This window comes from Gymnogyps californianus, chromosome 7 (assembly GCF_018139145.2).
Source record: "Gymnogyps californianus isolate 813 chromosome 7, ASM1813914v2, whole genome shotgun sequence".
Taxonomy (NCBI): domain Eukaryota; kingdom Metazoa; phylum Chordata; class Aves; order Accipitriformes; family Cathartidae; genus Gymnogyps; species Gymnogyps californianus.
The window spans coordinates 1,771,302-1,785,931 of record NC_059477.1 but is presented as its reverse complement, the minus strand read 5'-3'; the positions used below and the strand labels follow the sequence as shown (position 1 = coordinate 1,785,931).

Here is a 14,630-nt window from a genome sequence, read left to right as displayed (position 1 = left end):
GTGCACAGATATATTGATCTGGTCTGTTTTTCAAGGGAACTAGCGTAAATCATCTAGAGGACTGTGGCTCTCGTAGAGTAAGAAACACGGATTGCTGAGGAACGGTTATCTTTTGTATCCGCTCCTGGTGCGGTCCTTGTAAAAGAGCAAGCGTTCAGCTCTGGGAATCTTATTGCGAGAAAATGGTGTGTTTCCTTTTCCTTTTCCTCGTAACTCGTTCCAGGTTGCTGAAGTGATTACGGAGCAGGAGGAAGCGGCCCGTTGAAAAAGCCTGTGCTGTTCTTCAATGGCCGTGGCCTGGCTTTGCTAGGGAGAGTGACGCGGGATCGGGCAACCTTGACGCTGGCTCCTTCTCCCCCATCCATCACTCTCACTTTCCACTTCTTTACTTCAAGAACAATTTAAAAAAAAACCACCACCACGACAAACCACCGAAAGATACAATTGAAGTTTCTGAGCACTCTCTATCTGGTGATTATTCAAGCAAGGGGCTGGGGTGTGACTAGTTCTGTGGGACAAGAGGCTTTGGGGCTGGTTCCAGGGCCTCTTCCCTCAGGCCCAGGGCGAGGGAGGGCAGGGCCTAACGAGGCCGCCGGGCCGGTTGCTAGGGCCGCGTTGTGCCTAGCAACCGCCTGCCCCAGCTCTGCGCTTGCGCAGTGAGGCGCCCTGCGCCGCGAGGCAGGCCGGGAATGCTCGGAGCCGCCGGTGGCGGCGGCGGCGGCGGCGGCGGCGGCGCGGTCCCGCCGCCGCTCTCAACGAGGCGGTGGTGCGGCGGACGCAGGATTCCTTGGGGCGAGTGATCCGCAAGCCGCCGCTGAGGGACCGGCTGCTGAGTAAGCCGCCCTTCCGCTACCTGCACGACGTGATCCCGGAGGTGGGCCGGGAAGCGGCCTGCGGGCCCGCTCCGCTGTTGCTAGGCAACAGGGCCTCCCTGCGGGCTCGGCCGCCCCCTGGCGGGCGGGGGTGTCGCTGCCGCGGGGGGAGCAAGGGTCCCCCAGGCGCGGGGCTGTGGGGGGCTCTGCCGGGGGGACCCCCAGGGGCTCTGAGCGCTCCCTTGCCCGGGAGAGGGGGGACCCCGTCACCTTTGCGGGGCCCCGGGGCCTGCGCAGGGCTGGGTGGTGCAGGCAGGTCGCTGCTGCAGGGGGTGCGCTCCGAGTAGCAAGAAAATCTCGGGGGTTTTAGGGTAGTGAGTAAATCTCAGGGTTTTTTTTAGGGTGGCTGGTAGTGGTTAAGACGAGACGAGGGGTCTGACTCTTTTCCTCAGTGTGCTGTGCATTTGGTCTTCTGTGAAAACCGCTCGTAGGTTGTTTTTCCAGCTCCCACTTAAAAAAAGAACCAAAACAAAAAAACCCCAACAACCAGTCTTAATTTTTACATTCCCTGAGCTGCTGCATTTTTATATAGTCACATTTAAAGAAGTCAATGAGGGAATAACGCAGAGCTGCGTTTAAAACGCGTATGCTGGTGTTCACGTTGTGAATCTCCTGGATTCACCAACCATCAAGGTTAAAGATGGAATTAAATAGGAAGGGAGGCCTGAGCTGTAAGCAAGGATTAAGTCTCGTTGTTCCAGAGCGTGTTCAGAGACACAGCAGGCCTCTGGAGCTACTCTGGAAATAGTTCTAAACAAGGTATCATCTCTGAAAGCAGATAAGGTCTACGTATTTCCTATTGGCACACAAGCTTTATTGAATAGAGGCCTTCAAGTGTTCTTACCTTACTCCTTTTCTTCTGTTTTGAAGGTAATTAGAGTGACAGGTTTTATGAAAGGACTTTACACGGATTTTGAATTGAAATCAGATAACGTTAAGGTGGGTATGGAACTTCCTTATTTCTTTAGCTTTCCTATTAGTATTCTTTGAAACTTGCTGCAAGGTACTTTTGGTCTTTTCTGCGTTCAGCGTCAAGGACCCGTCTTTAGTTCTGTGAAGCAACTGTAAAAGGTATTGCCTGTTGGTTATATTATGCAGTGCATGGGGTGAACACCTATAGATGGCGTTTGTGGATGTGACACAAACAAGCTGTCATGTGTGGAGAACTATTTCTGTACAGATTTCAAACCAGTGAGGGTTAATCTATAACGAGATCTAGGTTTCCAAAATACTGTTGTATTACAGGTGAAAAGTATCCTTATGTAGCAAGATTGCCTTGAAGTAGTTAGGCGTTGATAATAAATCACAAACACTAGAAATCCACATCCAGCTTTTTAAAGAGTCTTGTGGTCTCTCAGTGGAATGTATCGTTTTATATTTATTGCTTTATATGTGTGTGTGTATGTGCACATACAGATATATATATAGAGTATACATATATACAGTAAATATTCTTGCTTCATATCCCAGGACTTGCAGAGGCATTCATCTAGTATGTGCATTCCACAATAGGTTTATTACAGTATAGGAATGGCTAATTACTGAAAGAGGAGGTTAACGTTATTACTGAAAAATGCTTTTCTGAAGTACAAGGGTGACTTTGGTCACTGTTCGCTGCTCTTCTACTGTCTGCCTCTTTGCTGAGCTGATGCTGACTTCTCCCACTGCCGACTCGATTGGAAACTTTGGTCGCTTATTGATGGCAAATAACGCAGTGTTTGTATGTTGCTAGTTAGACAGCTACATCCCTTGGTGACTGTTTAACGTAGCAACTGAAAGTATGAGGTCTGTGAGCTGGCCTTGTCATCCATACAGCCAATTGCATGGACGTTTTATGCGCTTCTTGGAGCTTGTTATCGGTCTGATATGTGCGTTTATTTCTGTGAGTGTTCATATTGTTGTCGGGATAACTAAAATCTAAGTTATTTATACAACGGATTGTTGGTTTTGTTGGTACTGTCCCTGTTGAAGCTTGTCAATAGGTTCCGTGATGAAGAGCAGCTTAGCACATGCTGCCTCTTCTGGGGAGAGCACCGTGCGTTTTATTTGTGGATCGAAAAAGCAGATTTCTTAGCAACTCCTGAGTAGGTCTTTGTTTGTATCTACATACTGTGATAGCTGTGAAGTTGCACCAATCGTGAGTACCTCTCTGAGAATTTCTTTCGCAGTCCGTGAGATCATGCTTTTCAAGAGTTCCGGCAGAGGAGATCAAAATGCCGTAGTGTGTGGGAAAACGTCTCCAGCTTGTGTTCCTCTTCTTCAAACCAGTGGTCAGAAGAAGGACTTGGCTCTCGCAGGATGCTTCCTTACTGTGATTTCTGTTGGAGTTGTAGAAAATCAGGAGAGTAATCTTTATGCAGAGGCCAAAACTACCCACAGAGAGCTAGAGTCTGAGAGCAGCAGCCGGAGTCCATGTTGTGAATAGCTGTATATATTCCTATGCGAGGGTGATCTGCTTTTTGTAACTCTAGGGAATGATGCTCATCTGGTGTGATGATCTGGCAGTAGATGCACAGACTTGGAGCGGGCAGGATGCTTTCGGAAAAAAGAAAAGGTTTGTCCCCACTGTGAAATAGTCCCAGTGCTGTAGCCCACAGTCTGCTTGCTGTGGGCTGGGAAGAATTGACGGGTGCTTTTTGCAAGCGTGCTGTGCTGTTGCAGATCAGGAGGTGCATAGGCTGAAATCAGGAAAGCCCAAAGCTCGTGGTCCGGCCCCTGTGGTGGCTGGGGCTGGCTCCTGGTCTGGACATCCCCTGACATGCTACGCAGCGTCATGCACGCATACGTGCAGCCGCTGTGTTCGTTTCTAGTTTCAACTCACCTCTCCCGCATGGACATAGCAGCGGGGTCCTGAAGTACCCAGCATTTCTGCTGCGCTACCTTTTATGTCCTCGCTGTTGGGATAATACGTTCTGCTTGGATAGCCGGTCCCCTCCTCCTGTGTGGAAAGATGCAGGAGGCAGGCTGGAAGCATCCCGTGAGCCAAATCTGGCCTGCAGAGCAGGCACGTGGACCTCACTGAGTTCTAGTTTGTTTCAGGGATGTAGAGTTATAGCAACCAGTTGGAGAGAGATGTAAGGGGAATTTAAAGCATTGAGGATTCCTTAATTGTTGGGACTTCTCTGAAACAAATACACCTCTTCTGGCAGCTACATTGGACGATATTGCTGTCTGCGTGTTTATCAGAAAGGTTCTTCTTGTTAGGTCTCGTAAAAAGTTGTTCTCTTATAAATGGAAAGATTGGATATCAGGCTTGCTCTTTTAATCTTTCACACCAGCTTTATATATACACACACACACACACACACACACAAAGTCTTCATATTGGTTTATATATATATAAAATCCTACTGCTTGAAACAGGGGAGATACCTTTTTTGGAAATCTACCCAATAAAAAATATGTTCTTAAGCTCTCAGCACTGTTCCAGATGTTTGTTTCTGTTTTGACAGAATTTTCTTTACTGATGCAAGTGGGACCTGTAGATTTCTCATTGGGTTCATGAGGATTTCTTATATGGACAGAACAGACTGGTAACGTAACTGCTGAAAACGAGGAAGATGTAGGAGGACATTTTGGATCTTTATTTGAAAACATGTTTGGTTGAGAATAGCGTCCTATCTCCTTCCCTAAATTAATAGATTGCATATGTCCTTGGAAGGACGGACAAGTATTTTAATAGAACTAAGTTGCAGTATTTCCTTCCTTTCCTTTTTTATTTTTGAATGCAGGGAGCACTGGTGAGGGTGAAGTGCTCGTGATGTTAATGGAGACAATCTGAAAATGCCAGCTCTGTGGCAGTTGTTTGTTTTAATCCGTTTGGAAGAGCCGAAGGCGGGAAGTACCCTGACTCTGGAGACTGTCTTCCCACGCATTTAACTATCACTTAGGTGTTTGCAGCAGAACCCAGTTCTTGTTTATGGAGAGTGGCTCTGGGACTTGAGGTGCCATGTGAGCAGCTCTGTTAAGCTCCAGTGCCGCAGGACTAGATAGTGCTACCGCATGGCCTGTAAAGAGCGTTGGCCTTGCTCGGCCGAGGAAATACTGGCTTCTGTTGCTTTCCTCTGTATCGGTACGTCTGTCAAATTTGATCCAGGTCATTCTGGATCTGTGCGCCTGAGATGCTCCGACAGTAAGCGCAGTGCAAAATCAGATGTTTTACTGGATAATTGCAACTGCTCCTTTTCCGAATGAACTGAACTGGTTAACCGGTCCACTTCTCAGTTATCAGTCTGAATGCGGTAGTTTCTCTTCTTTTGAACCGATGCCTATTAAAACACGCATACAGAATTCTTCTTACATGGGTTTCCTTTTTCACAGGCTAATAAAATACTTTCTTTATCTCCACTCATGAGTGTAAAGGATGAGTGAGTAGACTTCTGTGCTGGGCTGGTAAATATTCCTTGAATTTTATTATGGTTTAGTAATAAAACCCCTTTTTTGTCCCACTGAGTGTTCTACAGTTGCAGAGACTTCACACCATGATTTCATTCTCTGGGCCAGGAACCTCCCAACAGAATTTTACTTGGTGGGGGTTTGTTTATTTTGTCTTTATTTTTTTCTTATGATTTTGCATAATCACTAGAAGACGTCATCTCTACTGAAGGGGAAAGTTGTTTGTAAAGTGTAATTCTAAAACTAAAACACATCTGGTAATTGTGGAGATAAAAATATGTGCCTGTATCCCTTTCCCACCATCTTTCGTCTGTTTTCTTTACTCACTGTTCAGTCTGGTTTGTAAAGTAAGTGTACAAGCATGTAAGTCCCTCAATTTAGAATCGTATTAGTCCCAGAACTTTGGGACTTCTGTGCTGAAAAATAGTCAAGGCTCATGAGAGCCCAGGAGGTCACGGTCGGCTTTTAGAAGAGCTGGAAATACTGCGTCCCCTGGGTTTCTAATGCTTGGTTACTCAACCTACTTCTCTGTAGGAAGAAGCTAAACAAATTCCCGTGGATCAATTAGGGCAGAAATTATTGGAGAAAAAAGGGGTGTCCTGGAATAAGAAATACCAAAAACAGTATGGAGCATTACGAAAGGTAATATGCATGTATGTTAGTTTGCTTTTTACTGTTAAGGTAACTTTACATTTATATTCCTCTTGAATAGTCGGGAGGATGATAATTGAAAATACTGGCCCTTAGACTAGCAAGATAGAGCATGTGGAAGAGAGGTTTGTAAGATAAGTTAGTCGTCTGGGAAACATGAACGAGATTATCAAGGGAGTGTCTGCCTGAAAGCTTGTATCTTTTTTTCCATCTATATGGTTGGCCTATAAAAAAATGAACCTTACTTGCTGAACCTTGTGTCTGTGGATGAAGCTGCAACAACACTTACTACCACTTGAACATAAAAGCACTGATGAGAATTAAAGGAGAAATCCAGTACCTCTTCACAGGCATAACAGAAATGAGATTTTGAAACTGTATGCCGCTTTTTGGTTGATTAGGGCATGTCCATAAAATTAGCACTTCCAGTAAAGTTGAGTTCGTTGAGTTGGTTACTGTATTTTCTAATGCTTGAAGGAAAATACTTTAGCATTTGTGTTCTAGATGATAGGTGGAAAATTCATGTTTGACTGTTTTTTGAAGAGAACCACCAATGCTGTTTTCACAATAATGATTTAAAAGTACTTGTGAAATGTGAATGTGAGTCTTCCGCGGAGGTAGATGCTTTTCTGACTTTGAGAGAGAAGTGATAGAAACAAGTTGTGAGCAACCCAGTATTAACCACTTCAAAGTTTGAGTGCTGCTGCGAATAGTACTAAAGCTGACTTTTTCACAAGTGCCGGATGTATACCAAAAGCACGTTGATCAGGGCAATACTTGCCTTATTGAAATAACTGTAAATTGTTGTACACTTTTTGAAGTATCCAATGAGGTTTTGCTTATGGTTGAAACGGAAATTCAGATTTTGGGGGTTTGTTTTTGTTTGTTTTGGGTTTGTTTTTGAGGGGGTTGGGTGGTGGTTGTAGTTTTGTGGTGGGATTGGAGGGTGGTTGGTGTCCACCCCCTCCCCCCCCATCTCTTGAGAGCCACGGTTTGGTTTTGTGTGATTTGGACCCTCAGCTTGTTTGAAGTATCTGCATACTGCTAAAATGAAAGTAGAGAACAGAGGGGATAAGGTGGGCAAAATGGAACGAGGAGGTTTTAAGTTCTTGAGATGCCACAATGGGCAGCGTTAATTTGGGTAAGGTACAGCTCAGCAGACCAGAGTTGAGCTCGAGATCCCTGTCTGGTAAATACAGAAGGGAGCAATTCCGCAGCTACTAGGGAGTGGAAAGTACCAGTGTTAGAGGGCTAAGCTAGTTGGGATGGTACTCTGTGTGTCTGATAAAGCAGAAGCTTTTTGATTGCCTCTAGACCATCACTCCCTGTGCCACCTTTCCAGGAACAGAGAGTATGCGCTTGTGAGCAGGGTTTGAAAAGGATTCCAGTGTCACAAGCAATCCTTGAAATTTAGAAGGTAGTTTGATTCGATTCTTAGTGATGCATGTAGGTTGAAAACAATTCTGTTGCAATTTCTTGCGTGCTAGTTTGAAGTTGTATAAGAAATGAAGCCAGCAACAGCATCTAAAACCTCAGGCAGATAAGTGGTGGTAGGAAGATTACATTTTTCTGTCTAAACTGAGGAAATACATGAGGAAGCATCATAAAAGCAGGTTTGAAGGGCTGGGGTTTGTGCATCTATTTGAGAATGAATCAGGTGAAGCAGCTAATGCAGGCTGCTCCATTTAAAACTGGCCATCTTCTTCATCTTGTCCTTGCTTTCCTTTTAGTATTTGCAGAATCATCCTCAGATATTTCAGTTCAGTCCTGATGAAAATAAGGTTGGTCTGAAGGCAAAACACAAGCTCCCGTTTAAGTCCGATTCTCGAGGACGAGATCTCCAAAGCCCTCCTCAGAAGAACGAGGTCCAGTGGAATTCAGAAAAAGAACCTGCAAGGCTAAGGGACAGTTCTGCTGGTTGCCATTGGTTTGATCTGAATGATTCCAAAGTCCAGCCGATCAAGGAGAAGGATATTGAGAAACAATTTCAGGGTAAAGAGAGTGCCTACATGCTGTTTTATCGAAAATCTCAGTTAAAAAGACCGCATGAAGGTACACAAAGCTCATCTTGATATTCTGGGGGCTTCCTTCGTTGGCAGTTTGCTTTCTGGAGGGCAAAGGCTGTTGGGTCTTCCTGTCCTTTCCAAGAGCTGAAGATACAGTCTTCTTTCTAGTGCTCATTTGTAAGAAGGGTTACCTAAGATACACGGAGGTTACCTCCAAGGAGGTAGTGACCAGTTACTTGGCTGTAGCTGACACTAACTTTTTTCTAGTACGCTTCACAAACACTAGCAGAACATCTCCTACTGAAACAAATACAAGTTGTTGCTAACGGCATTCATGTATCCATTTCCCTTAGGGGAAGATGGATGGGAAGAAGTAAAAGCACTTGTTTGTTCTTTGTATGATCTTGCAGTTTGATTTTCTCTAATACGAAGGGATGCAACATTATTGCTCTGAATTTTCAATGATTACCGTACTGTAATGTCTCATCTTGATCCCTTTTCTTGTTTGCCAAAACACATCTTAAGCAGCTGAGGCCAAACTAGCCTGTATTATTTGTTGCAGCTGAGGCCAAACTAGCCTATATTATTTGTTGCAGCGCAAGGAAATCCAAGGTACCAAATTCCTGAACACCTTCTGAATGAAATGAATGCTGCTAATACTGAGCTGCAAAAAAAGAGGTATATTAATGTAACTGTACCAATCTCTTAAACAGCATTCTTAATCTGCAGATCTCCAAAGCGATTTAAAATGGAAGAACCTCATTGAGTAGAGCCAGATACTAAAATGATTCAATGTCGTAGAGGTTAATCGAGGAATACAACGTGTATGTCCAGATTCTGCCTTCTGCTAGTTCCCTGCCTCCCTGTTAGTGGTGTAACTAGGCGCTCTACAGAATTTGAAGGGAAACTGACAGTGTAAAATGGTACCAGTTTTTTGTGAAAATCAGGGCCATTCTGGAAGGCGAATGGACTACATTATCTTAATGATGTTTGTCGAGGGAGTTCTCCTTGGGAGAAGGGGGAGTGACTTGCTTTACTGTGAAACAACAGATCAATGGTATCCTTTGCTAGAAACGTAGAGGAAAGAGCTAGTGGTATTCAGGTTGGTTGCAACTTTTCCTTCTGTTGAGGAACACACAGAACTGATGATACGCCTGAATCACAGTTAAGCTATCCAAATACAGACGCACGCAGGAGACCCAGGTCCTGTGTGATATATCTGTGCTGTGCAAATTTCACTCCTTGATTGTTTTTAAACAGCGTATTTGCTGCTACATTTAGCTGGTAGAAGTGGATACAGGTATAAAGGAGGAAGGCACGGCTGTGTCTGTCCTGACTCAGTTTCCATGCAGTTTTTCTGTCTCTGCATTTTAGCAGAGTACTGATCTGGAACGTAGCCTGAAAAAACCTCCAGTCTCCGCGTCCCTAAAGGTGAAGTTTGCCCTTCTGTTTAGAAAGGTAGAAGCAAGGTGTAGAAACACACAGAACGTACTGTTGCGGTGCTTCTGTGGAGGAGGTTTACGTACAACGTGTAAATCGCTGTCATCTTTGAGCACCTCTCTGCCTACCCCTTGATGGAGGGGGAAATGTGACAGTGAATTTAACCATGAGGGTATCAGTTCCAGGACAACTGCACAGAAGCGTCTCTGAGATAAGCGAGCCGGTTGTTGGTGTTAAATTCACCGGTTTATAATTGTGTTATTCTTTCAAAGAGCGGAATGTGACTCGGCAAACAACGGCATTGATTTACATCTCCATTTGAGCTCCTGTTATAAATTTCACCATGGGGCTTTGCATCCTTCACGTACTTGGAAAGAGAGTGTTGTGGATTTGACTATTGATAGAAGAAAAACGCTCGGAGAGCTTCGACAATCAGTGTTCCAGGTATTTGCTGTGTTAAATGAACTCAAACGCTTCATTTTTACTTGAGCCGCAACAACATTTACAAATGTATTTATGCCGTAATTTTTATCTCCATGAGAAACTTTCAACAGTAAATGTGGTTTTAGGGGGCTAAAAGCTATATGGGTTTACACAGAAGGAAACATGGGTTGGAGGTCTGTTCTCGAAGTATTGAAGAAGCCATGAAATTGATGAAACTTCAACTATGGAGACTTTAAAGCTCTCATAAGCTAATTATATTTAGGCAGCATGTACATGGGCATGGATTGACACTTTGCAGAAGTCCAGGTTTATTCTTCACATTTCAGTTTGTGACAGATTTGTCTTTGTATGTTCAAGGAGCTAGCTGGCCTTAAAACGAAGTAATCAGAGTAGTTTTAGAAAAAAGAAAATCAGTGAAAAGAAATATTTAGCTTCACTATGAATGTGGTATCTTTGCATTTGTTCTCTACTACGTTAAAGGAATATGACAGTTTATAAAATGCTTTTTCAGAGAGACCTGAATCAAAGCTAACTTAATGTCAGGAAACACTGTTTGCTTTCCTGTACCTCACAGCCTTTGGTTAGTGTCCAGTTGAAGTAAATAGCTGTGACTTGTTAAGTGTCAAAGTGAGCTTGGTAGCCAGGCTGTAACAGCTTTCAGCAAAGGTGTAATTTTGAGTGATGGGAGTTATTGCTTGCTGGTGTTTTATATATAAAAAAAATTTTTTTTTCTTTCTCTTCTTCCCAATTAGATGTTGGAATGTTGGGAAGGAGACATGATTCTCAGTATTGCCAAGCCTTTACCGGCAGGACTGCATCTTTACCAGATACTTGATGGTAAGGCTACTACATACAAGGCTTCCACGTTATTTATGTGTTGTATTTACTGCAGACATCGAGGATTTCATATGTAAAACATCTTGGAGACGTGTATCACTGAACACTCTTCAAACTCAAACTTCCGTGCAAGTCCACTGCTGTTAAGTTATTTAGGACACTGTTATCAGTGAAATGAAGGGGTTTGAGACCTTTAGATGTAGTCTTTGTGGTGAAGTGCAGTCAGACTGCAGATCTTATGCAAGTTAAACACATGTGCTGACAAAAATACATCAGTCTGTATGATGACCTTCATTTGCTTATGAATGTTTGCTTTCACAGTAGTTACCTAGTAGGTAGAGGAGAGGACAGAAGAGAGGAGCCAGGGTGACAGCAAAGAAAAATGTAGGTTAGACCTAAGCTGAAGCAGGAATTTTGTAAAGGAAACTGCTGACCTGAAGAGTACGTTAATTTATTCAGAGTACATTAGTATTTTAAAATCATGAGTTCTGTCTCCAGCTTTGCATTGTTACGCAATTCTAGGTGTTCGTCTTCAAAAGCCTATTCAGCCGTTTTTAAATTTTATAGTCTTTGTGGTCTGTTTCAGAAAATTAGGGTTCTACCAGAACATAACCCAACGTTCCACGATGTTGACATCAAAATGCAGAGGCACTCATAGCTGCTGTAAATATATGTGCCGATGCTAGTACAGTTCTTTACATGACAATGACTTTTAAAAAATCTGAATCTGGCTTATGGTAGGAAGGTAAAAGAAACTGCAGCATGGGCATTAGTATTTCAAAGAATGGGCTGGGAATGTACAGTGTGTGGCTCGTTTATGAAATCCAGCCTTTTTATTTTAGATCTATTCATTCACTGTTAAATCTCGTGTCGATAATCCTGATCAAGCAGCTTTGCCAAGTGCTCACTTGGGCCTCAGTTTGCGAGGGAAATTGAATGGAAACCTTCGTGCTGCGGCCCTCTTTCCTCAGTGAGAGTGCTGTAGGGGTGTGTGCCCGCTTGCGTTGCTCTTGCTACATGAGGGACCCCTAACTTACTCCCTCTAAATGCTGATCGCACAGCAGCTTTTGTAATGATACGCTTGAGCCGGAGTAGAACGTGCCAGCGTATTTCAGTTTACCAGCTGACCCTGCTTTTGTGGGGGGCAAGAACTTAATGATTTGCTCCTTTTTAGGAGATGAGCTGCCACTGGATGGCGTTGGGCTGGCTGATGGAGCAGACATCTTTGTGTGGAATGGGAAAGAGGTAAAAGACCCAAATACCCTCTCTCTCCTTGTCAGTTCTGAAGAGAGAACACGCAGTCTCCAGACATGTTTTTGGAAATACCAATCTGTTCTGCAGATGTGCTGCTGACATATCAACGTTGGCTTTGGGGACACCGCTTCAGCCTCATCTAGGACACTGTGTTTTTGCAGCTTGTCACTATACCTTGAGTGATGTACAATGTGCTGCTTGATAAAATTATAAACAGAATTACACTCTGCAGAATGCGATGTGGTCAGATTGATAGGTGCCTGTAGATACCCAGTGCTGGTTACATTGGCGTATATTCTGAAAGCACCTGGTGCCTCTTGGAAGGAGATCAGTTGATAGTAATGTGATAACAAAAACTTATGCCCTGTAGTGAATCATTCCACATATAAAATTAGAACTGTGAGTGACTACTTTTGTGTGTGGTCTCCCTGAAATACTGTGCTCCTTTTCTAGTGTTGCATCTTCCTTTTAATACTAAGGCTTCTGCTTAACTTGGAAATGCTTGCCTCAGTGGTTCGGTAACACAGCATTTTATTCCATCTCTGTACTGGAATAAAACTTTACTTTTAAAAGATTTTTTTTGTTGTAAAAGTATACATTTTCTTTCTGATTTATTCCTCCCCCCCCCCCCCCCCCCAAAAAAAAAAAAATCCAAAAGAAAACATCTAGTAACAGAGTTGTTCTTGTCGTTGTTGTATCTTTGGTATGGTCTTCACTACTCCAGCTTCCTGCGTGCTGAAATTGTCTTTGGCAAGGAACTATATTCTTTGCCTAGGCTGAATATCAGAAAGGCCAGATTTTAAAATCTGCCTCTCTTGATCTGCCTCAGTCACACTTTTGGGTAGTTCTTTAATATGCTGAGGGGCTAAATTCCTCTGTTCTTAATCTGATGGAGACCAAGTGTCCACTGGTTTCCCAGCTACAGTTACGATACATTTACTATACATGCAGGCTTGGAACAGACCTTAGCATTAGGTTTTCTCTTCCCACCACCTCTGAGTTACTCTAGTTGTTTGTTCAGTAGGCATGTGGTCAAAGGTGGTTTCTTTCTAAGGAGGAGAGAGGGTCCATCTTTTTGTCTCAGTAATTTTATTGCTGTCATTTATTGCTGTCCAGTCTTTTCTGTATTTTACTGATGACCACTGCGTTCCTGACTTCAGGTTGGTGGTACAAAGGTGATGACAGGCCCTGATCATGAACCTGTGGTCGTAAACATTCTTCGTTTAGCGGAGTATAACGAAGGAGGGAAGGGTCAGCATTTCACAGAATCGCAGCACGTCTTTTCACGCAGCACAAAACTGGGTGATCTGCGCAGAGCCTTAGCACCATCAGGAGGAATCATGCTAAAGAACGGCTCAGGACCGGATAAAGAAGGCAAGAACTGGGAAGTTTTTCGTGAAGAAGATATGAAGGAAACAGTCAAAAGTGTTGGTCTGACGGATGGGTGCTCAGTACTAATCTTAGACAGCCATGACCAGAGGTAACCGTTTTGATTACAAGTATAATTAAACAAAAAAGCAATTTTGGCAAAATCTGTTCCGTTAAATTATTCTAGCTCTCTCTCTATATTCTTTTAACTAATTGTCGCTTTGAGCTTTTGAATTCAAGATAATGTAATGTTAAATTTGGGGGATCAGGTACTTATCAACTATGAGATACTTCTTTCCTCTTGAAGTGCAGATGCAGTCACATCCTTTGACTTCCACTTGTACAGGGAAAAACCTAGTGAGAACCACTTGTGCCCAGTGTGCTGGCACATCTTTGGCATAACCTGAATTTCTGAGGTTTGAGTCGTGTGGTTCCCCGAGGGACTTGGTAGGATGAGAGAACAGAGCAGTGTCAGAAGAGTATGCAGGTCTGCTGAATCTCCCAGTTGAACCCAAAGCTGCCAGGGGCAAATGCCTGGTCTCTTTTCACTTCCCAGCGTATAGCCCTGAGGTTAGGTTCCCATTTTCCGAAGGTGCTGGTATGTGCTTGTTACATAAATTCTGACTTCCTAATTGAAACGGTACTGAAAAATGGAGATGAAATCAAGCAGTGAGAGGGTTCTTCACCAAGAACTGTTTCTGTGCTTCTATGCAGTAGCAGAGAGACAGAGAAAAATCTCTGATTTTAGTTATGACTAGATATACTTTTGCAATATTTTTTTTTTTTCCAGGAGCCTTAAATCCAGCCTCAGAAAGTGACTTAGACTCTGAAGTGCCTTCAGAAGCTCAAGTCCCATTGAAAGCCAGTTACCAAAACATAGTTTTGACTGGTTTATTCAGTAACCAGCCCAGAGGTGCCTGGATGCTGCCTGAGGCCTCTAACTCTGTGACATGCGTCCCTGTTAATGACCTCGGCATCATCGGTTTATTTGAGAGCTTTGGTATTTAGCGATCTAGCCCAGACAGCGTGTAGTTTTCCTGTCTTTGACCGTCTTTGCACTGCTCGCTCTTCCAGCTTCGTGAATGTGTCAAGTGGCAATTTGACTGCTTTTACGTATGACATCAGCTGGCTCCAAGTTCAAAACTTCTGCAGAACGGATGACGAAGAGCAACACGTTAAAATTACAGCCACTATTGAAACAGTAAGCAGTGTGATTGTTCAGGGATGGAACACAGGCTGTTGCCCTGAAAAGCTTGGCCGGTGCACGTGGGCCAATTAATGGGGAGTGGACTCAGCCTTGGGGCTGAAGTTTTTCTGTGATGAAAACAGTGTGCAGCTCAGAGGTGCTGGAAGACTTTGACTG

General features: G+C 43.7%; 1 protein-coding gene across 1 annotated transcript in view; it reads left to right on the top strand.

Annotated features, from left to right (window-relative positions):
• Positions 1-14,630, top strand: part of LOC127018237 (ubiquitin carboxyl-terminal hydrolase 40-like) — a 42,916-nt gene that overhangs the window by 16,504 nt on the left and 11,782 nt on the right. The window contains 8 exon segments of the mRNA XM_050899729.1: positions 5,802-5,909; positions 7,649-7,970; positions 8,521-8,602; positions 9,637-9,808; positions 10,561-10,645; positions 11,820-11,890; positions 13,060-13,379; positions 14,342-14,468. Of these exon segments, the coding sequence (XP_050755686.1) occupies positions 5,802-5,909; positions 7,649-7,970; positions 8,521-8,602; positions 9,637-9,808; positions 10,561-10,645; positions 11,820-11,890; positions 13,060-13,379; positions 14,342-14,468 (1,287 nt within the window).